Source organism: Elephantulus edwardii, unplaced genomic scaffold (genome assembly GCF_000299155.1).
Source record: "Elephantulus edwardii isolate Elephantulus edwardi_28Jun2011 unplaced genomic scaffold, EleEdw1.0 scaffold00353, whole genome shotgun sequence".
NCBI lineage: Eukaryota > Metazoa > Chordata > Mammalia > Macroscelidea > Macroscelididae > Elephantulus > Elephantulus edwardii.
In genome coordinates, this window is record NW_006400103.1 from 945,457 (window position 1) to 968,105 (window position 22,649).

The window sequence follows — 22,649 nt, forward strand, 5'->3', positions numbered from 1 at the left end:
AAGAAGAACAAACTGGGGAGGAGGGTAGAGAGAATGGTGCAGCAATGAAGGAATGAAAACCCAAAATCCCTGTAAGTGTTCATTAAAACTAATAAAATTTAATAATAAAAAAAAGAAGAATCTGCTACGTAATGTTGTTGTTAGGTGCTGACGAATTGAGTATGATTCATAGCAACCCTATGAACAACAGATCTGAACCCTGTCCTATCATGTGCCAACCTCACATTCTCTGACACACTCTGAATGCTGCAGTCACTGTGTCAATTCCTCTGGTGGAGGGTCTTCCTCTTCTATGGCATCCCCTCACCTTTCTGAGGATGATGTCTTTCTCCAAAGAATAGTCTCTCCTAACAACATGCCTAAAGTATGAGAGATGAAGCTTTATCATTTTGCTTCCAAGGAGTATTCTGGCTGCAACTTCTGAAAGACATATCTGTTTGGTCTTTTGTCAGTTCATAGTGTATTAAGTACAGCACCACAACTCGAAATACATCAATTGTTGTGTTATCCTTATTCATTGTCCAGCTCTTAGATGCATAAGCATCTGTTTCTTGAGATATGTCAATCGATATGCCATAAATTTGCAGGGTCTTGTTTTTTGCCAATTCTTTCAGAGCAGCTTGAACTTCTTCCTTTATTACCACAGGCTCTTGCTCATATGTTGTTTGATGAAATTTTTCCGTGTCTACCAATTCCTTTTGGTACAATGACTCTGTATACTCTTTTCATCTTCTTTTAATGTTTCCTGGATCATTTAATAGTCTGCCCAAAGCATCCATAAGTATTGCAACTCGAGGCTAGAATTTGTTCTTTAGTTCCTTCAGCTTAAGAAATGCTGAACAATTTCGGCTCTTTTAATTTTCTGACTCCAGCTCCTTGCACATTTCATTGTAATACTTTACTTTGTCTTCCTGTGCTGCCCTTTAGAATCTTCTGTTCAACTCCTTAATATGTTGATTTCTTCCCTTTTCTTTGACTTCTTGGCTCTTTAGTGGAATTTTTAAGTAATAAATATTAAAAATGTTTAATGACGTGAAAATGCTTAAAATATTAGTTGAAAAATTGGATGTAAACTGTATACAAAGTAGTTGTTATATGTTGGCAAGTCACAGCATGTATAGATTTTTTTTAAATTACAGTTAACACTATATGTACATAGAAAAAAATCTGGAAGAAAAAATAAATTGCTCTTATCTACATTCTGAAATGAAAAATTATTCTGCTTTTCCAACATGTTTTCCAAAAGTTCTATGATGAATATTTTTTTATGTTGTACTATTATTAGGTACCAAATAATTAAAGAGAAGGTGAGAAAAAGAAATTGGTGTATTAGGACAAAAATCTAAAGGAAGAATGGAAAATTCTAGATCAATCTGAATGAACAGAGGGAAGCTACCACCAGTCTAAGGGGAGGTCAGGGAGGAAACGAAAATACAGTCTACTTTACAGTCTTACTAAGGCGATCCTTTAGTAGGAGCTCTGGTGGTCTATTACTAAGAAGTTGTGCTGCAGTCCCAAAAGCGTGCAGTTCAAATCTACCAGATGTTTTGCAGAAGGATGAGCAATCTCCTCCTATTTGACTTAACTACCTCAGAAAACCTGCTGGAGGGTCATTTATGAGTTGGTTCCAGCTCAATGGCACAACAACAACAACAAAGGCTGTCCTTAAGAAATATAATTATAATGCATCATTAACTTTACTCTAAAGGGTCTCATTAAAGTGCTAAAGGGCAATGATGTCCACTAAGGTGGGCCTGATCCATGCCAGGGCATTTCCAATTATTTTGTATACATCTGAATATTGGGCAATGAATAAGGAAGACTAAAAAACAGATGTCTTTTAATTGTTGTGTACTGAACATACCATGGGTTGCTAAAGAAATAAACAAATCTGTCTTGCAACCAGGGTGTTCCTTAGAGGTGAAGATGGAGAAACTTCATCTCACATACTTTGGGCATGTTATCAGGAGAGCTCAGTCCTTGGAAAAAGACAAGATACTGGGAAAGACAGAGGGTCAGTAAAAGTAAGAAAGTGTGAGGAGGATGCAGGACAGAGCAAAGTTCAGCTCTGTCATTCACAGGGTCACTGTGAGTGTGTGTAGCCCTGGGAGCACCACCAACAAAACCTCAATTACAGATTAATAACTTCTTTACCTTATTAATCAGACTGGCCATCTACTTTTTTTTTCCTGAGTAATTTAACTGATATTGTTAATAAAGAAGCGATTCAATTGAAAAGTTAAAACAAATTTGGGGGGAAATTTATTTTGCTTCTAAGTCTACGTTTAAATTCATATCCAGAAAAATTCATTAAGTTACATCTATTTGTTTTAAAAGGCTGTCTATATAGAATACCTTACCTGTATTTCCTTTTTCATCTTCTCGGATGTGAAGATCCTTCATGGATGTCTCCAGTTCTAGCAGATCTCTTAGTTCTTCCTTGTACACTTCTATGTAAGATACTTTTATATTAAAGTCAATGTTAGGACTTTCAGAGATGTTTTCAAATATTTCTTCTATAGCTCGAGGAATGATACCTTTTTGACCTTCTACAACTGAAGCTGAAAATTTAGAAAAAGAAGGTCAATTTGAAACTTATTTCTTCAAAGGAAATCTTGAGCTAAACATTTACTTGATTTATTTTAAAAATTCTTTTTTCATTTATTGATCTTATTTTTTTTAAAAAATACAACTATAAAATCATGAGTAAATGTTTTAATGTGCATGGCCTGATTATTCAACCCTGCATTAATTCAGTTTATGTATTTATTTAGTAGTATTTCAAGCACTATTTTAGGTACCTGGAAACCATCAAAGAACAAAATGGGAAGATAATCTCTGCTTTCTGAGATGATACTGAAGAAAGATGAACAATAGCAACAAAGAATAACTTATTTATTATATTATGTTGTTGTGTGCTGTCGAGTAAGAACCAACCCATAGATGACCCTCCAGTGAGTGTTCAGAGACAGTAAATCACACCAGAGGAAGACCATCCTCCTCCTGCACAGCTGCTGGTGGATTCAAACTGGGCACCTCTGGGACTGCAGCACAGCTTCTTACTATTAGGCCACCAGAGCTCCCTATATTAATTAATTAATACTATTTATTATAAAGAATAACTTCTTGTTGTTGTTATGTGTTGTCGAGTTGCTTGAGACTCATAGCCACCACGGGAACCAAAATTTGACCTTAAGTCTGTCCCACTCGAATTTCAAAACAATCTCGGGAATAGGTTAGAGGCCTTGAGCACCAATGAGCATTGACCAAATTAGCTGTGGGAGGATATCTAGAATATTTTCCATGAAGAATGCAAAAGATCATTAAGAAGGCTGAAGAGGAATAAAAGACCAAGATGGATGTCAGATGAAACTCTAAATATTGTATTCGAGTGCCAAGAAGCCAAAGCTAAAGGAAGAAATTAAAGAGCTGAACAGAAAATTTCAAAGTGCAGCTCAGGACGACAAAGCAAAATATTACAATGAAATGTGCAAAGAGCTGGAGTCAGAAAATCAAAAGGGCTGAACAAATTCAACATTTCATAAGCTGAAGGAGTTGAAAAACAAATTCAAGCCATGAGTGGCAATATTTAAGGATGCTTTGGGTAGAGTGTTAAGTGATCCAAGATGCATTAAAAGAACGCAAGAGCCTGAACTGATGAAGGAAGAAGTTAAAGTTGCTTTGAAAGAATTGGCAAAAAACAAGGCTCCAGGAGTTGACAGCATACCAAATGACATATTTCAACAAACAGATGCTGCCCTGGATGTGCTCGCTAAGTTGTGCCAAGGAATCTGGAGAAAAACCACTTGGCCAACTAACTGGAAGAGATCGATATTTGTTCCCATTCTAAAGAAAACTGACCTGACAGAGTGTGGAAATTATCAAACAATATCATTAATATCACATGTAAGCAAGATTCTGCTGAAAATTATCCAAAAACAACTGGGGAAAGACATCAACAGAGAACAGCCAGATGTGCAGGCTGGGTTTAGAAGAGGTAGGTTTGCTTGGCTCCACAGTCAACACTCTTGGCACCAGTAGCCAGGAAATTAAAAGGCGCATTGCCATGGGAAAGTCTGCTGTTAGGGACCTCTCCAAAGTACTGAAGAGCAATAGTGTCTCTCTGGAGACTAAGGTGTGTTTGATACAGGCCATGGTCTTCACAATCACTTGTTATGCATCAGAGAGTTGGACAATGACCAAGGAGGCTAGAAGGAGAATTGATGCCTTTGAGCTGTGGTGCTGGAGAAGAGTACTGAGAATATCATGGACTGCTAGGAAAACAAACAGATTTGTCCTGGAAAGGGTTAAACCAGGTGGCTCCTTGGAGGCAAGGATTCTGAGGCTCTGTCTAACATACTTTGGACATGTTGTAAGGAGAGACCGGTCCTTAGAGAGGGACATCATGCTTGGTAGGGTGGAGGGATGGCGTAGGAAGGGAAGGCCCTCTATGAGGTGGATTGATTCAGTGACTGCGGTAATAGGAATGGGAGTGTCAGAGACAGTGCGATTGGCACAGGACAGAGCAGAGTTTAGGGCTGTTGTACATACGGTTGCTATGAGTTGCAAGTGACTCAATGGCACATAACAACAACAACTAGGGATATTATGGCAAATGTTAGATGGATCTTGGCAGAAAGCAGAGAGTACCAGAGGAATGTCCACCTGTGCTCCATTGACTATGTAAAGGCTTTTTATTGTATGGATCACAACAAGCTGTGGCTGACTCTGAGAAGAATGGGAATCCCAGGACATTTGATTGTGCTTATGCGAAACCTATACTTGGACCAAGAGGCAGTCTTCAGAACAGAGCAAGGAGACATTGGAAAATTCAAAGAACATTGTTGTTGTTGTTGTTGTTGTTAAATGCCGTCAAGTTGTAGGTGACTCATATCGATCCTATACACGAAAGACCTGAACACTTGTTTAACTTTCATCCTTTCTCCAGGTTCATAGGGTTGCTGAAGGTAAGCTATTTCAGAAGTAGATGCCATTCCTGCTTCCAAACTTGTTTTAAGAATTTAGGAACCAGAGCATGGTTCAAGCTTCATGAGCTCCTTCATTCCAAATCCCTCCATAATCATGCATTCTCATTGGCTCTCACCACCCAAAAACGCCCATCTGGGAGCATTCTGCTGCTTCTTCAATCTCCTCCTATTCTGATGCTACATGTTTCTTCTTAGAGTCTTACTTCTTTAATGATTTTTCCACCATATAGACTGAGTACACATGAGGGAAGGATACATATACAAACAGAAAATGAACATAGGCCTGAAGCCTTTATATAACTACTATCATTTCTCTAAATTTTTAGACTTTCCATAGGCATATAGTTTAGGAAGTGAATGTCATTCCTACTTCCAAACCTAAATCAATCTGGAAGCTCCAACAAAAGCTGCCAATGATGAGTAGCCAATTGAAAGAATAAGTTAATTAGTTGTAAATACTATATATTTACTCCAAAGAATAACTTATTTATTAAGTACATTATAGCCTCCAGTTCCCTTCCAGTCAATCCTGACTCCTGGAGATCCCGTCTGCATCAGTGCAGACATGTGTACCGTAAGATTTGATGGTAGCCAGGTCCACCTTCTGAGGCAACTCTGGATAGATCTGAACCACCACCTTTGTTAGTAGCCAAGGACTAAATAACTCAGGGCCTCCAAAAAAAAATCAACTCCAACTGGATAAAGAGGATTGAAAGTGTGACTATAATATGGCATCTTACCAAGAAGCTGACATTTGAGCAAAGACTGTCTGGCTAAAGAAGGACCAGTGCAGAGGACCCAAATAGGTATGCTCTGTAGATGAGGAAGCCAGTGGGGCTGGAACAGAGTGAGGAGGAGGTTAAGGGCATGAGGAGAAGTGATGGAGCCAGAGCACTAGGGCCTTCTGGGCCACTGTAGACAGGGTTTTAGTCCATGTGCATCACTGAATGGCATTGGTTTTAAAACCACACTGGTTACTGTGCTGTGCACATAACACAAGAGGGTGGAGGGAAAGTGCAAGATTACTTAGGAGGCTACCACAGGTAATTTAGGGATTGAGGAGATGAGGGGAAAGATATGATAGTGGCTCAAATTATATGTGACTGGATTTTAGACTTATTCTGAAATTAAAACAATCAAAATTTCTTGTCAGAAAGCTAAGAGACAAGGATGACTCCATAGTTTTGTCCTGAACTACTGGAAGGATAGAGCTGTGCTCAAATATTTCTTGAAGAACAAGTACTGAGTTGGTTGAAGATTGGATTCTGGACAATCACCTGTGAGAAGTTTCCTAGGCAGAGCCTCAGATAAGTTGAAAATGGTTTGGCCACAGCTTATGGAAACGAGGGCAGTTACCAAACACAACAACTAACCTCCTGGGTGCTGGATTTTGACCTGAGTAGGAATCAGGCAGCAGTGCCCTGCTCAAAGATAGTAGCTCTGAACTGGTTCAAAGCTCTGCCATTATATATCCAAAGGAGAAAGTTGAATAAAGGAGTCCAAGGTTCAGATATATGTGGCATGGTGGTTAAAGAATTTAGTTGCTAACCAAAAAGTCAGGGGCCAGATGCCACCAGCTACTCCACAGGAAAAATGAGGTGATCAGCTTCCACAGTGAATTATCACTTCAGAAACCCTACAGACAATGCTTCTCTGTCCCATTCACAGCTCACTACCAGTCACAGCCAACTTGATGGTAATGGACAGTCTGAATTGGAGGTGAAAACTTCAAAAGCATCTACATGTAGATAGTATTTATTAAGGTCATGAGGTTTGGCGAGGGAGGTAAGCAAAGAGAAAAGCAACAAAACATCATCTTTGGCTACTGCACTATTTATTGGCTCATTTATTATGAATCTGCAAGACAACTTATAAGGAACAACTATTTCAGTAGGAGGAAATAGGAAAAATGTGGCAGCCCAAAAACCAAGAAGAGTCTGTATCAAATCTACGATAAATCCAGTAAGATGACCGGTGAAAACTGACTGCTGAATCTAGCAAAGTGAAATGCATTCCTGAAATTCTGACAAGAATCTTTCAAAGGCACTGTTAGTGAAAATATGAATGGAGTATATTTATGAAAATTAGTTTCTTAATACCAAGCAATAGTTAAGCTTAACTAAAATTGTCTGTTTTGAGCACTATGTTCTTCTAAGGACTTCCTATATGGGATTAAAGTGATAACAGCAGCTCAAAAGATTAGACAGGCACGTTAAGGGGCAGTAAATGTAGCTCACAGAGGAGGAACAGCTCAGACAAGGAGGAGGACAATGCTGACACAGCTAGAAGAATGTAATCAAAGACACTGAAACATGCATGTAGAAGCTGCTGCGTTGCTTGTTTTGCTGTGTGTACTATCAACAATAACAAAACCTGATTTAAAAAAAAAAAGAATGAGAGATGGACAGTTGACACAAGTTACAGGTGATGATTTTGAAGTTCTGCTGCAATGATTAAGCAGAGAGGCAGGATGGAGATGAGAGGGGACGAAGATAGGAGTAGAGTAAGAAAAGGTTGTCTGAAGAAATGGTAACAGCTGATGTATCAAACAAACTTTCAACATTTTTTTAAATACTGAAATACTATTAATATTACATCATTATCATTTATGATAAATTATGTTCATAATGAGCAAATCACTACTTATTCACTATTGGTTGTTTAAAATACCAAATGATCAAAGACTTAACATTTGATAATGCCAAGTTTTCTCAAGGATAACCATTTGGTATGATCAAGACTACGAAATTTCACACACAAACCCTTTACCTCAGATACTGTCACAAAGAAACACATATGAATGTACCAAAGATGATATTTACAAATAAACTAAAATTGCTTGTGATTTTAAAAAATTGTAAAGATAGTAAATCCATCAGTAGAAGAATAGCTGGTTAACAGTGGTATGCCATGCATGTGCTATTCCACAAATGTCTAAGATCTTCGAAGTTAAAAAGTAAATTTCAAGAAAGAAGAAACGTACTTCAGACTTTAAAATTTATTTTACTATTAGAAGAAAATTTCCAAGTATGTATAGTTTAAAATATAGTTACAAAACAATGACATAAATAAAGTATAGAATTAAAAGCATAAAAAAGTTTATAATCAAGTGTAAAACAAATAAAATGATAGTTCTGTAACAGCACTGGAAAAAAAATATTTCCTATCAAACTGCATTCCTCGCCACAAGAAGATAAATGTAAACAACCCAGTTGAAAACTGGGCACAGGGTATGAACAGACACTTCACCAAAGAAGACATTCAGATGGCCAACAAACACATAAAGGAATTTTCAAAATCTCTAGCTCTAAGAGAGATGCAAATCAAAACAACTATGAGATATCATCTCACCCCAGTCAAAATAGCAAAATATAACAGAACAGCAAACAACAAATGCTGGTGAGGTTGTGGAGAAACTGGACCCTTATTCACTGCTGGTGGGAGTGTAAAATGGTGCAACCACTCTGGAAGGCAGTATGGCACTTTCTCAAAAAGTTGGAAATAGAAATAACAATTGACCCAGCAATTTTACTACTGGGAATATACCCTAAAGAAACCAGAAATGTCACCCAAGTAGATATAGACACACAACCATGTTTAGTGCTACATTGTTCACAATAGCAAAGAGTTGGAAACAACCCAAGTACCTATCAAGAAACAAATCGATAGAGAAGCTGTGGAATACTACATTGAAAAATAAGGAACTCATGAAATATTATACAAAATGGGTAATCCTGGAGGACATTATGTTGAGTGAAATATCTCAATCACAAAAGGACAAATCCTGCATGGTTATCACTGTTGTAAAATGGGACTGACATTGGGGCTGGGGGGATCCCAAGAAATGAGGATATAAATGAGAAATAAATAATGTATACTGCATTGAAACAGATGAGAGAGAGCTGTTTAAAAGGAATAAAGGATTAGGTATTATTTTCATGACAAGATTACAGAAAAAGAAATGCATAGTAAAGTGGAATGTGACCTGGGGGCGGGGAGGGGTGGAGGACTGTATAACAATGAAAGATTTTTTTTCTTTTCAAAAAGAAAAGCAAACTGGGGGGGAGGGGTAAGCAGGGAGGAAAATGTGCAACAATAAATGAATGAGAAAAAAAATTAAATGGGAAAAATATGTTGTGAAAAAAAAAGGAAGAAAGTGCATTCCTAAAAAGGCATGAAGGCTAAAAAGTCTAAGTAGTACCAGCAGCCTTGGACCTGGAGACCAAGGATGTGGAGGCAGAAAGTGGTCGCTGGATCATCTCAAAGTGGTGCCAACAGGAAGTACCTTACCCCGAGTCATAGTCCATGTGGATCTGGATTGCTTTTATGCACAAGTAGAAATGATCTTAAATCCAGGGCAAACCTTTAGATAATGCTTAAGAAAAAGGTACAATGTTTCTGCATATAAGAACCAAATGGTTTTATGAACTGAATAATATGAATGGCAATTTTTTTTTTTCGAAAATAGACTTTCAAATATTTGTGTACTTAACTCTTGAAGCTGGCAAAGTACCCTGGAGTTCAGCAGAAATACTTGTTGGTTACCTACAACTATGAAGCCAGGAAAATTGGAGTTAAAAAATTGATGACTATCAGAGATGCAAAAGAAAAATATTCACAGCTGGTATTAGTTAATGGAGAAGACTCGGTTTAGAAAGATGTCTTACATGGTTACACAGTTATTGGAAGAACTTAGTCCAGTTGTTGAGAGACTTGGACTTAATGAAAACTTTGTGGATATAACAGAAATTGTTGAGAAGAGACTACAGCAGCTTCAAAGTGATGACCATTCATTCCTTATTGTCAGTGTTGGGTTACATGTACCATGATCACTGTCAACCTGCATTACATCTTGCACACCAGGCTGCATGTGGGCTCTCAGATTGCAGCAGAGATGTGGGAAGCCTTATTCAGTTGACTTGGTCTCTTCAGCTCTTCTGGGGTGGCTTCCAAAAAACTGCTGCCAAAATTAGTTGGTGGTGTCTTTAAGCCAAATCAGCAAACAGTCTGACTACCTGAAAGTTGTCAAGATCTCATTCATAGTTTGAAGTACATTAAGGAAATGCCTGGTATTGGCTATAAAACTAGCAAACAGCTTGCAGCATTGGGCATCATTAGTATTCATGATCTTCAGATACTTTCATCCAAAATATTAGAAAAGGAATTTGGAATTGCAATTGCTCAGCCTACCCAGAAGCTCAGTTTTAGGGAGGATGACTCTCCTATGATGCCCTCAGGACCACTGCAGTACTTTAGTGAAGATTCATTTAAAAAGTGTTCGTTTGATGGTAAAAAAAGATTGCAGAACTACTTGCTAGTCTTTTGAAAAGAGTAATCCAGGATGGAAGGAAGCTAAACCGTCAGTGTTCATTTGAGCAGCACTCTACTCGGGAGAGTTGTCAGTGCGCCATTCCTTTCCATCTCATTCAGAAGCTGGGGACAGGAAACTATGATGTGACAACCCCAATGGTTGATATACTTAATGAAACTTTTTCAAAATATGGTGAATGTGAAGATGCCCTTTCACCTCACCCTTCTGAGTGTGTGCTTCTGCAATCTTAAAGCAACAACTCCTGTTAAGAAAGGACCCCTTGACTATTATTTAACACCCCCTTTATCAGCAACTTCACACTCTGGCAAACACAGCTTTAAAATGAAAGACACTCACATGGAAGATTTTTTCAAAAGACAAAGAAACACCTATTTTATCTTCTCCTGGTTGTAGATTTTTTCAGGATACTTGGGAGACTGTTTATGTTCCGGACTAGGACTACTAGAATTCTTCCAAGCTTTTCTTTAATGAAGTTTATAGTCCTTGGTTTTAGTCTTAGATCCATGATCCACCTTGAGTTGGTTTTTGTATATGGAGTGAGGTGTGGATCTTGCTTGAGTCTTCTGCAGATATTTTTCCAATTTTGCCAGGACCATTTGTTAAAAAAGCGGTCGTTTCCCCACTTAACTGATTTCATCTCCTTGTCAAAAATCAGTTGACCATATGTAGATGGGCTGATTTCTGGGCTCTCAATTCTATTTCATTGATCTATGTGTCTGTCATTGTACCAGTACCATGCTGTCTTAACCACCACGGCAGTGTAGTAGGATTTGAAATCAGGGAGTGAGATACCTCCTACCTTTTTTCTATTTTTAAGGAGTGCTTTGCTTATTCGGGGCTTCTTTCCATTCCAAATGAAACCAGAGATTACCTTTTCCATCTCCTTGAAGAATGGGATTGGTATTTTTATTGGGATTGCATTGAACGTGTAAATTGCCTTTGGTAGTATTGCCATTTTCACAATATTGAGTCTTCCTATCCATGAGCAAGAGATATTCTTCCACTTCTCTAGGTCTCTTTTTGTTTCTATGCACATCCAAAAACTTCTCCAACAGGGTAAAAAGGGAAGCCACAGACATGTCAGATAAGGGACTTATATCTAGAATTTATAAAATACTTGAGCACCACAACAAGATAAAGGTAAATAATCCAATAGAAAAATGGGCACAGGATATGAATAGACACTTCAACAAAGAAGACATTCAGATGGCCAACAAGCACATGAAGAAATGTTCAAAATCCCTAGCTCTAAGAGAGATGCAAATCAAAACAACTATGAGATATCATCTCACCCCAGTCAGAATAGCAAAATTTAACAGAATAGCAAGCAACAATGCTGGCGAGGTTGTGGAGAAACTGGAACCCTTATTCACTGTTGGTGGGAATGTAAAATGGTACAACCACTGTGGAAGGCGCTATGACGCTTTCTCAAAAAGTTGCAAATAGAGATACCATTTGACCCAGCAATTCCACTACTGGGAATCTATCCCAAAGAGACCATAACTGACATCCAAGCAGATATATGCACACCCATGTTTATTGCAGCTCTGTTCACAATAGCAAGGAGTTGGAAACAACCCAGGTGCCCATCAACAAATTAATGGGTAGAGAAGCTGTGGTATATTCACATGATGGAATACTATGCTGCATTGAAAAACAAGGAACTCATTCAATATTATTCAAAATGGGTGAGCCTGGAGGACATTATGCTGAGTGAAATATCTCAGTGGCAAAAGGACAAATATTGCATGGTGCCACTGCTGTAAAATGGGACAGATATCAGGGTGGGGGTAAGACTGAGAAAAACCGGATAAATTGTGTATACTGCACTGAAACAGATGAGGGACTGAATAATTTAAAAACTATGTATGATAGGGTATTATGGTTATCACAAGAGTCCACAATTAAGGTTGCATAGTGGAATATACTTGGGGCGGTGGGAAGGGTGCGGGGGGATTGTGTACCAGGGAGGGAGTCTTTCTTTTACTTTTGAAAAAGAGGAGCGAACTGGGGAGCGGGGGGAGAGGGCTGGGCAGGGAGAGAAGTGCAGCAATGAATGAATGGAAATCCAAATTCTCTGTAAATGTTCATTAAAATTATTTTTTAAAAAAAGACAAAGAAACAAACTGAGATGTTCTACCTAGTGGAAGAACTGAAAGTACAGGAACTGAGAGTCATCACTAGATGCTACAGATTTGTCTAAAGATACTAATGAATTCCTGCTCCACTCCCTTCCTGCGGTTGTTGACCAAGTTTTAAAGCAGCTTCCAGTAGATATTCAAGAAGAAATCCTTTCTAGAAAATCTAAAAAAAACTGCAAGACAAAGAAGTTTGAGATGTCAATTACATGTTTCTAGAAGAATATTATCTTTCCTTTCTACCAAATAAATGCAAGACACTACTACAAATCCAAGAGATCATTTATCTAGTAGCAAACAAGTATCTTCTGGCTCTCCCTATGAACCAGGAACATCAGGCTTACATAATTCTAGTTCCTCTTCCATGTCTACCTAGAAGCATCATGAAGATGAACGAATGAGTCAAAGACCTAAAGAGTCTCAAAGAGTTCACTTGTCTGATAGCCACCCTGCTGGATCTATTTTGCATGTTTCCAAATTTGCAAAGTGAGCAACTTCCTTCCAGAAACTACACTGCAAAGAACCAGAAAGAACGCAAAGCAAGTCCCTCATGTTGAAGGATTGAGAGAAAACAGAGAGTAGAGTTTCACAGAGGAGAAAATCCTAAGGTTTTCTATGAGCTCCCAGAAGAAGTACAAAAGGAACTCCAGGCTGACTGGAAGAGAACAGGCTTGTGTTTCCAGCCTGTACATAGATAAGCATGTTCAGGTAAGAAAAGGTCTAAAAAGCAAGGGTAATGCTATTGTTTTGGGATTAGCAATTAAACTCTTGTATATTAAACACTGATAATAATGTAGAAATCTGAAATTTTCCTGATAAAGCAAAAATTGTTACAGAAAGTAAATTCCTACAAAAAGCCTAAAAACATTTATATCTGAAAAAAGAATGTAAAATCTATTTCTTTTTGAAGCTATTTTATATTGCTTTTCAATAAAAAGGATATTATAGCAAAAAAAGTCTAAGTAGTATCACTAGTATTCAAAATATGTAGGTTTAATACTTTAGAATAAAAATTATATAGAGAGGCAATTTATAAGTACAACATGCCTTTTAATAAACCCTTTTCAGTTTCCAAGTATCTAATTCTCTGCTCTTTAACACGTTGACGCACACTTTTAAATTGACGACCGTGCTTAGAAACACATATAGCTGTCATTTGCGGCAATGTGTTAAATATTCAGACCCTAAAAGCTGTTCTAGATTAATAAAAAATCCATCTCTACAAGGTGTATATCAGTAGTTGGTGGTCTGATCCACAATCAGCACCTGGCCTGGTTTTCACAGCTGATACTGAACTTCTCCAGCAATTCTTTCCACAGATGAAATCAATTTGGTTCCTATGCATATGATCAGGTGAAATCCATGTGTATAGCCTGTGTTTGGGTTTCATATAAAAGGTATTTGCAATTAATAAATCATTGAATGTGCAGAGTTTTATCATTCTATCACCAGCCTCATTTCTGTCACCAAGTCCATGTTTTTCAACTATTGATCCATCATCTTCCCTTTTGCATTCCAGGCACCCATTATTATCAATGCATCTTGATTGCATGTTCAATTGATTTGACTGCAAAAGTTGGTAGAGCCTCTGGTAAAGGTACAAGTCACATGTCATCAAATCAGTCTCGTGCTAGGATGGCTGCTGCTACAATTACTGATAAGTGGTTCTGATACAATGAATGTATAAACACTTGCCTTCCTCTGCCTCCTGCCCTTCCTGGCAGTTCACGATTTGCAAGGAACATTTTATAGTAACATTGATCTTAATGCCTCTCATCTTAAGAATCAAGTATTGTTAAGCTCCAGTCTTCACACCAATCATATGAGAAGCAGAATTGGAGGAGAGAACTAAGATGGTGGTGGTGGAGGGAGCAGTGTGAGGAGCTGGAGGAGAAGCAAGCTGCAAAGAAACAGGCCACCAGAAAGACCAACACGGCACACACAGAGACTGATGTGGCACAACATGGACAATAGGAATTTGAGTCAGAACTTTTATTAAAATAATTCGTTTGGGAACTACAGGTGCAGCAAGCCACAGGCCCTAGCAGAAGCCAGCAGCAGAGCTGCTGTGGGAACCACCCACCAGGAGAAAGCAGGTTAGCAGGAAACTGAGTTTTCTTAAGCCCCAGTAGGAGTGAGCAGGCCTGTTGGAATCTAACTGAGTTTTCTTGAGCCCCACCTACCACCCAGGAAACTGGCCAGGAGTAAGCGGGCTGGTAGGAATTTGACTGAGTTTTCTTGGGCCCCGTTGACCAGGCAGAAACAAGTAGGTCAGTGAGAATTTGACAGAGTTTTCTTAAGCCCTGCTGGCCCCAGGGCCACTTCTGGGAGTATACCCTAAAGAAACGATAACCACCACCCAAGCAGATATACGCACACTTATGTTTATTACGACTTTGTTCCCAATAGCAAAGAGTTGGAAACAACCCAAGTGCCCATCAACAAACAAATGGATAGAGAAGCTCTGGAATATTTACACAATGGAATACTATGCGGCACTGAAAAACAAAAAAACTCATGAAATATTATACAAAATGGGTGACCATGAAGGACATTATGCTAAGTAAAATATCTCAGTCACAAAAGGACAAATATTGCATAAGGCCACTGTTATAAAATGGGATTGACATCAGGGTTGAGGGAAGACTGAGAAAGAGGGGATAAATAATGTATACTTCATTGAAACAGATGAGGGAGAGAACTGTTTAAAAGGGTTATATGATTATGTATTATTGTCATCACAGGAGTCCAAAATGAGGGCTGCATAGTGGAGTAGACTTGGGGGGAGGAATTGTATAAAAATGAAAGAGTTTTTCTTTTACTTTTCAAAGAGAAGACTGACTTGGAGGGGAGTGGTAGGCAGGGAGAAAAGTGCAACAATGAATGAATGGAAATACTAAGTCTCTGTAAACTTTCATTAAAATGAATTTTAAAAAATTGGTAGAAATCTTCCATTTCCCCCTCTTTGGCTCTAGTTGTCAGTGCATATACTCAAATGATAGTGATATTCACTGGAATTCCTTGTATGTATATGGATATTATCTTGTCATTCACCACATTGTATTTCATGATATACCTAGAAATTACTTTTTTAATTATGAACAGATTCATCCTGGAGAGGGTGAAACCAGGCTGCTCCTTGTAGGCAAGGTTATGAGGCTTCGTAGGACATACTTTGGGCATCTTGTGAGGAGGGACCAGTCCTTGGAGAGGGACATCATGTTTGGGAGGGTGGAGGTACAGTGCAAGAGAGGAAGACCCTCGATGAGATGGATCAGTTCAGTGATTGGGGTAGTAGGGGTAGGTGTGTCAGAGACAATAAGGTTGGCAGAGGACAGATCAGGGTTTAGGGCTCTTGTACACAGGGTCGCTATGAGTCACAAGCAACTCGACAGCATATAACAACAACTACAAGGTGCTATTCCACCCCACATCCACTTATCCCTGAGAAACTCACTAGAGTCTGTATTAAAGTGGAAACCATTGTGACAAAAAATGTTTGCTCATTTCAAGAATATGTAGTTTCTGAAGCAGAAAAATAACTCCAAGTGAACAACCTATTTCATACTCCAATCACTGGAAAGGAACTAACTGACAGTGGCATGAAGAATTTTTTTTAAAAAAAATTTTATATCAAATGGCCATAACCATAGAAAAGATGCTTAAGGTCATCATTCTCAACTAATTTACTACCATGGACTTAGAATCAACTCATAGCTGACCCTCCAGCAGGATTTCAGTAGCTGTAAATCACATGAGAAGAGATTACCCATCTTTCTCCCATGGAACAGTGTAGGTAGGGTGGTTCCAACCTCCAGAGAGGCTAAATCTGAGTCAGCAGATTTAGAGACTCTAGAGACTATACTACGAGACCTCCCCCATAAGCCACTACTGTTGTTGTTGTTATCATTATGTTCCATCCACTCAACTATGATTCATAGTAACTCTATGAACAATAGCTTTGAACCCTGCCCTATTCTGAGGCAATTTCACTGTCTCTGACACACAGGACCTCATTGCCACAGTCACTCTGTCAACCCATTTCATACAGGGTCTTCCTCTCCTGTGAGGTCCCTCCACCCTTCCAAGCATGACAGTCTTCTTCTCCAAGGACTGATCCATCCTGGCAACATGCCCAAAGTATGTGAGACAGAGCTTCAAAATACTTGTCTCCAAAGAGCAACTTGGTTTCACCCTCTTCAGGACATACCTGTTTGTTCCTTTGGCAGTCCATGGTATGTTCAACACTGTTCTCTAGCACAATTCAAAGGCATCAATTCCATTTTTGTCATCCTTATTCACTCTCTCGCTCTCAGATGCACTGCAAATAATTGAGAAAACCAGGCTTTGATCAGGCACACCTTAGTCTCTAGACCTGACATTATTGCTCCTTAATACCCAATATCTTTTGATTTTCTGGCTGTTGGTGCCAAGAGTATTGAAGGTAAACCAATCAAGATGAAATTGTTAACCTCTATTTCTTCTCCATCTATCATAATGTCAGCAATTGGCCCAGTGGTGAAAATCTTTGTTTTTTTGATGTTGAATTTCAATCCATTTTGAAAACTTGAGTCCTTGACCTTCTGCATCAAACACATCACGTCCTCTTCCGTTTCAGTGAGTAAGGTTGTTGATGAGTCTCCCTCCAATCTTGATGCTACATTCTTTATAGAGTCCACTCTCCTGAATGATCTGTTCTGCATATATATGGAAAAGGTATGGAAAAAGGACACATACCTGATGCTTTCTTTTCTTGATTTTGAACCATGCAGTGTTTCCTTGTGCTGCTCCTTCCCAGGTTTTTTTGTTTGTTTTTTATTATTATACTAGTTTATTTACAAAATACATTGTTTTCCAAAACAAATTCTTCCAATTTCTCTCATCCCCCATCAAACTGCACAACCTCATGATTATTCTTCCCCTCCCCAACTTCATCCCCTGCTCTCATCCTCCCCGCCCCTTGTATTCTTATTCTCATTCTACAATAATGGTTTTATATAATATTTGTCCTCGTGGGACTGAGTTAGTTTACTCAGAATAACGCTCTCCAGTTCCTCCCAGGCTGGGCAGTAATTTATAAAATCATTGCTCCTGTATGCTGTATAGTATTCCATTGTGTGAATGTACCATAACTTCTCAATCCATTTGATTATGATTGAATATCTAGGCTGTTTCCATGTTCTTGCAATAGTGAATAATGTTGCTGTTAACACTGGTGTACAGCTTCTGTTTGTGCCTCAGTTCTAATTTTCTCAGGGTATATTCCAAGTAGTAGAATAGTTGGTTCATAGAGGATTTTTATGTTCAGCTTTTTGAGGAAGCACCAAACTGCCTTCCAGAATGGTTGTGGCATAGCACTCCTTTACCTCAAAACCTACTACACAGCAGTAGTAACAAAAATAGCATGGCAAGCACGTAAACCAATTGAACAGAACTGAGAACCCAGAAATACAACCAACTATCTATGAGCAACTGATATTCGACAAGGACATCAAAGCTATCAAATGGATAAATGAAGATCTCTTCAACAAATGGTGCTGGGAAAACTAGACTTTTGCCTGCAGAAATGGAAACAGGATCCACATCTCACCCCATACACAAAAATAAACTCAAGTGGACCAGAGACCTGGGAGTAAAGCCCAAAATCATAAAGTTCATAAGAGACAAACTGGGATCACTCTTAGAAGTGCTAGTCCAAGCTATAAAGCCCAAGCTATTGTCAAATACAGCAAGAAATGCATAGTCTGAAGAGGATAAAATTGATGAATAGGATCTTCTAAAAATTAAATCCATGTGTGTATCAAAAATTTTTTCCAACATGGTGAAAAGAAAACCCATAGACTGGGAACAAACATTTGGTAATAGCATCTCAGACAAGAATCTCATAACATAAGTTTACAGAATACTACTAGGCCTGATAACACAATTAAAAAATGGACAAAAGACATGAACAGACTTTTCACAAAAGAAGATTTTCGAATGCCAAACAGACATATGAAGAAATGCTTAAAATCACTAGCAATAAGAGAGATGCAAATCAAAACCACAATGAGGTACCATCTCACTCCAGTAACAGGGTCAAAGTTTAACAGGACAGCAAATAATAAATGTTGGAGAAGAAGTGGCAAGAATGGAACATTGTTGGTGGTTCTATAAAATGGTACAACCACTCCTTCCTAGTTTTGCATGAGCACAACCAAGTGTTCTGGGATTCCCATTCTTCTCAATGTTAGAGGAGAGGGGGAAAAGAAGAAACAAAAAAGTTAAGGAGCTGAACAGATGATTTTTAAAGGCTGATTGGGAAGACAAAGCAAAATATCATAATGAAAATATAAAAATGCAAAGAGCTGGAGTTAGAAAATCAAAAGGAATTTCTTAAGCTGAAGGAACTGAAGAACAAATTAAAGCCTAGAGTTGCGATACCTAAAAGGTGTTATGGGAAGAATATATAATGATTCACAAACATCAGAAGAAGAAAGAAGGAGTACACAGTCATTGTACCAAAAAGAATTGGCTGACACAGAACAATTTCATGAAATAGCATATGATCAAGAAGTAATGGTGATGAAGGCAGAAATTCAAGCTGCTCTAAAGGAAGTAGAGGGGGGAAAGACACTAGGAATTGATGCACTACCAAATGACATATTTGAACAAACAGATGCACCCCTGGACATAGTCACCAGGTTGCATCAAGAAGAATAAGCCATTAAAGAAATTCAAATAAAAACCACAATGAGATAACACTTTACACACCCACTAGGATGACTATGATAAAAACAAACAAACAAAACAAAACAGAAAACCACCCCAGCAAGAATTATAAAGTTCAACAGGGCAGCAAACAACAAATGCTAGTGTGGTAGCGGAGAGAATGGAACTCTTGTTCACTGCTGGTCGGAATGTAAAATGGTACAATCACTATGGCGCTTTCTCAAAAAGTTCGAAAAAGAAATACCATTTGACCCAGCAATTATATTACTGGGAATATACCCTAAAGAAACCAGTCACAACTCAAACAGATGTATGCACACTCATATTTATTGCTGCATTACTCACAAGGAAAGAAATGGAAGCAACCCAAGTGCCATCAACAAATGAACGGATAGAAAAACTATAGTACATCCACACAATGGAATTCTATGCAGCACTGAAAAACAATGAAATAGTAAAATACTACACAACATGGGTGAGCCTGGAAGACATTATGCTGAGTGAAATATCTCAGTCACAAAAGGACAAATACTACATAATACACTGTTATAAAATAGGACAGACCAACAAGAAAAAGGCAAATAAACCAATCACAAAATGGACACAGGAAATGAACAGACACTTCAACAAAGGCATCCAGAAGGCAAACAAACACAGGAAGAAGTGTTCAAAATCCCTAGCTCTAAGAGACATGCAAAGAAAAACAACTATAGGATATCATCTCACCCTAGTAACAATAGAAAAGTTCAACAGAGAAGCAAACAACAAATGCTGATGAGACTGTAGAGAAACTGCAACCCTTATTCACAGCTGGTGGGAGTGTAAAATGGTACAACCAATATAGAAGGTGGTTTGGCACTTTCTCAAAAAGTTAGAAATAGAAATATCATTTGACTCAGCAATTCCACTTCTCAGAATATACCCTAAAGAAACCGGAGCTTCCCTCAAAACATACCTGTGTTTAGTGCTGCATTATTCACAACAACAAAGAGACAGAAGCAAGCCAAGTGCCCATCAATAAATCAAGAGATGAGGAGGATCACACAGGATAGGATCAAATTCAGATTTGTTATTCAAAAGGTTGCTGTAAGTCAGCACATAACAACAATGTTGTTGTTATATACCATCAAGTTGTTTGCGACTCATAATGACCCTATGTACAAGAACCCTATACCCTGCTCTATCTTGTGCTAACCTTATTGTCTCTGACACACCTATCCCCATTACCCCAGTCACTGAATCAATCTATCTCATCAAGGGTCTTCCTCTCTTGCACTATCTATCCCTCCACCCTCCCAAGCATGATGTCCCTCTCCAAGGACTGGTCCCTCCTTGCAAAATGTCCAAAGTATGTCAAAGTATGATGAAGCTTCAGAGTCCTTGCCTCCAAGGAGCAGCCTGGTTTCACCCTTTGCAGGATGAACCTGTTTGTTCTCCTAGACATACACAGTATATTCAACACTCTTCCCCAGCACCATAGCTCAAAAGCATTAATTCTCCTTAATCATCCCTAGTTACTGTCCAGCTTTCTGACATACAGCAAGTAATTGCAAAGATCATGGCCTAGATCAGGTGCACCTTAGTCTCCAGACTGACACAATGGTTGTTCTCCAGTACTTTGCAGAGGTCTCTGACAGCAGACTTCCCCAATGCAATTTGTCTTTTAATTTCCTGACTGCTGGTACCAAGAGTGTTCATTGTGGAGCCTAGCAAAATGAAGCTGTTAACAATCTCAATCTCTTCATCATCTATCATGATTCTGTCAATCAGTCCAGTTGAGAGAATGTTTGTTTTCTGGATATTGAGCTTCAGTCCATATTTAAGGCTGCAGTCCTTGAGCTTCTGCAGCAAGTACTTCAGGTCCTCCTTCGTTCAGCAAACAGGGTTGTGTCATATGTGTCAAAGTAGATTGTTGAGTTTTCCTCCAATGCTGATGCCACATTTCTCCTCATAGAGTCCAGCCTCCTGGATAATTCGTTCTGCATATAGATTGAAAAGGTATGGAGACACATCCCTGGCACACACCCTTCTCAATTTTGAATCATGCAGAGTTTCCTTGCTCTGTTCTGATGACTGCCTCTTGGTCCAAGTATAGGTTTCACATAAGCACTATCAAGTGTTCTGGGATTCCCATTCTTCTGAGAGTTAGCCACAGTTTGCTGTGATCCACACAGTCAAATGCCTTTGCATAGTCAATGAAACACAGATAGACATTCCTCTGGTATTCTTTGCTTTCAGTTAAGATCCAACTAACATTAGCTATAATATCCCTAGTACCATGGCCTCTTCTAAACCCAGCCTGAACTTCTGGCAGTTCTCTGTTGATGTGTTGTTCCAGCCATTTTTGGATAATTTTCAGCAGAATCCTGCTTGCATGTGGTATTAATGACATTGTTCAATAATTTCCACATTCTGTTGGGTCACTTTTCTTTGAAATGGAAACAAAAATGGATCTCTTCAAGTCAGTTTTGACAGGTGGCTATCCTCCAGATTTCTTTGCACAACTGGGTGAGCACATCCAGGGCAGCATCTGTTTGTTGAAATATGTCAATTGGCATACCATCAATTCCTAGGACCTTGTTTTTTGCCAATTCTTTCAGAGCAGCTTGAACAACTTCCTTCATCACCAAAGGCTCTTTTCATGTTGTTACATGAAATTCTTCTCCATCTGCCAATTCCTTCATGATCTGTATACTCATTCCATCTTCTTTTAATGCTTCCTGGATCACTTAATAGTCTTCCCAAAGCATCCTTAAGTATTGCAACTCGAGGCTAGAATTTGTTCTTCAGTTCCTTCAGATTAAGAAATGTTGAGTGAGTTTGGCCCCTTTGATTTTCTGATTCCAGTTTTTTGTATATTTCATCATAATACTTTACTTTGTCTTCCCATGCTGCCCTCTGAAATCTTCTGTTCAGCTCCTTAATGTCTTTATTTCTTCCCTGTGCTTTGGCTTCTTGGCGCTCTAGTGTAATATTCAGAGTCTCTTCTGACATCCATTTTCATCTTTTCTTCCTCCTCTATCTTTGTAAAGACCTCCTGAATTCTTCCTGAATGATATTCTTGATATCCTCCCACAGCTCATCTGGTCTTCGCTCATTAGTGTTCACAGCTTCATACCTGTTTCTGAGATAGTTTTGAAATTCTGGTGGGATAGACACAGGTCAAATTTTGGTTCTTGTGGATTTAATTTTCCTTAGCTTCAGCCTGAATTTGTAGATCAGCAGTTAGTGGTCTGTTGCACAATCAGTACCTGGTCTAGTTTTCATAGCTGATATTGAGCTTCTCCAGTGGTTGATTCCACACATGTAATCAATCTGATTCCTATGCATACCATTAGGTGAAATCCATGTGTATAGCCTATGTTTATGTTTCTTATAAAAAGTATTTGAGGCTGGCATTGGGGTGGGGGTAAGACTGAGAAAAACTGGATGAAATATGTTTACGGCATTGAAGTCTATGGGGGAGAGAATAGTCTAAAA

The 22,649-nt window shown here is 38.7% G+C and overlaps 1 protein-coding gene and 1 pseudogene across 3 annotated transcripts in view; one reads left to right on the forward strand and one right to left on the reverse strand.

Moving 5' to 3' along the window:
* KIF27 (kinesin family member 27) overlaps positions 1-22,649 on the reverse strand; it is a 147,193-nt gene that overhangs the window by 99,463 nt on the left and 25,081 nt on the right. For all 3 annotated transcript variants that reach the window (XM_006901953.1, XM_006901954.1, XM_006901952.1), the window contains exon 2: positions 2,361-2,561. In XM_006901953.1, the coding sequence (XP_006902015.1) occupies positions 2,361-2,561 (201 nt within the window). The remainder of the gene's footprint in view (positions 1-2,360; positions 2,562-22,649) is intronic.
* On the forward strand, positions 6,755-13,156 carry LOC102856031 (annotated as a pseudogene).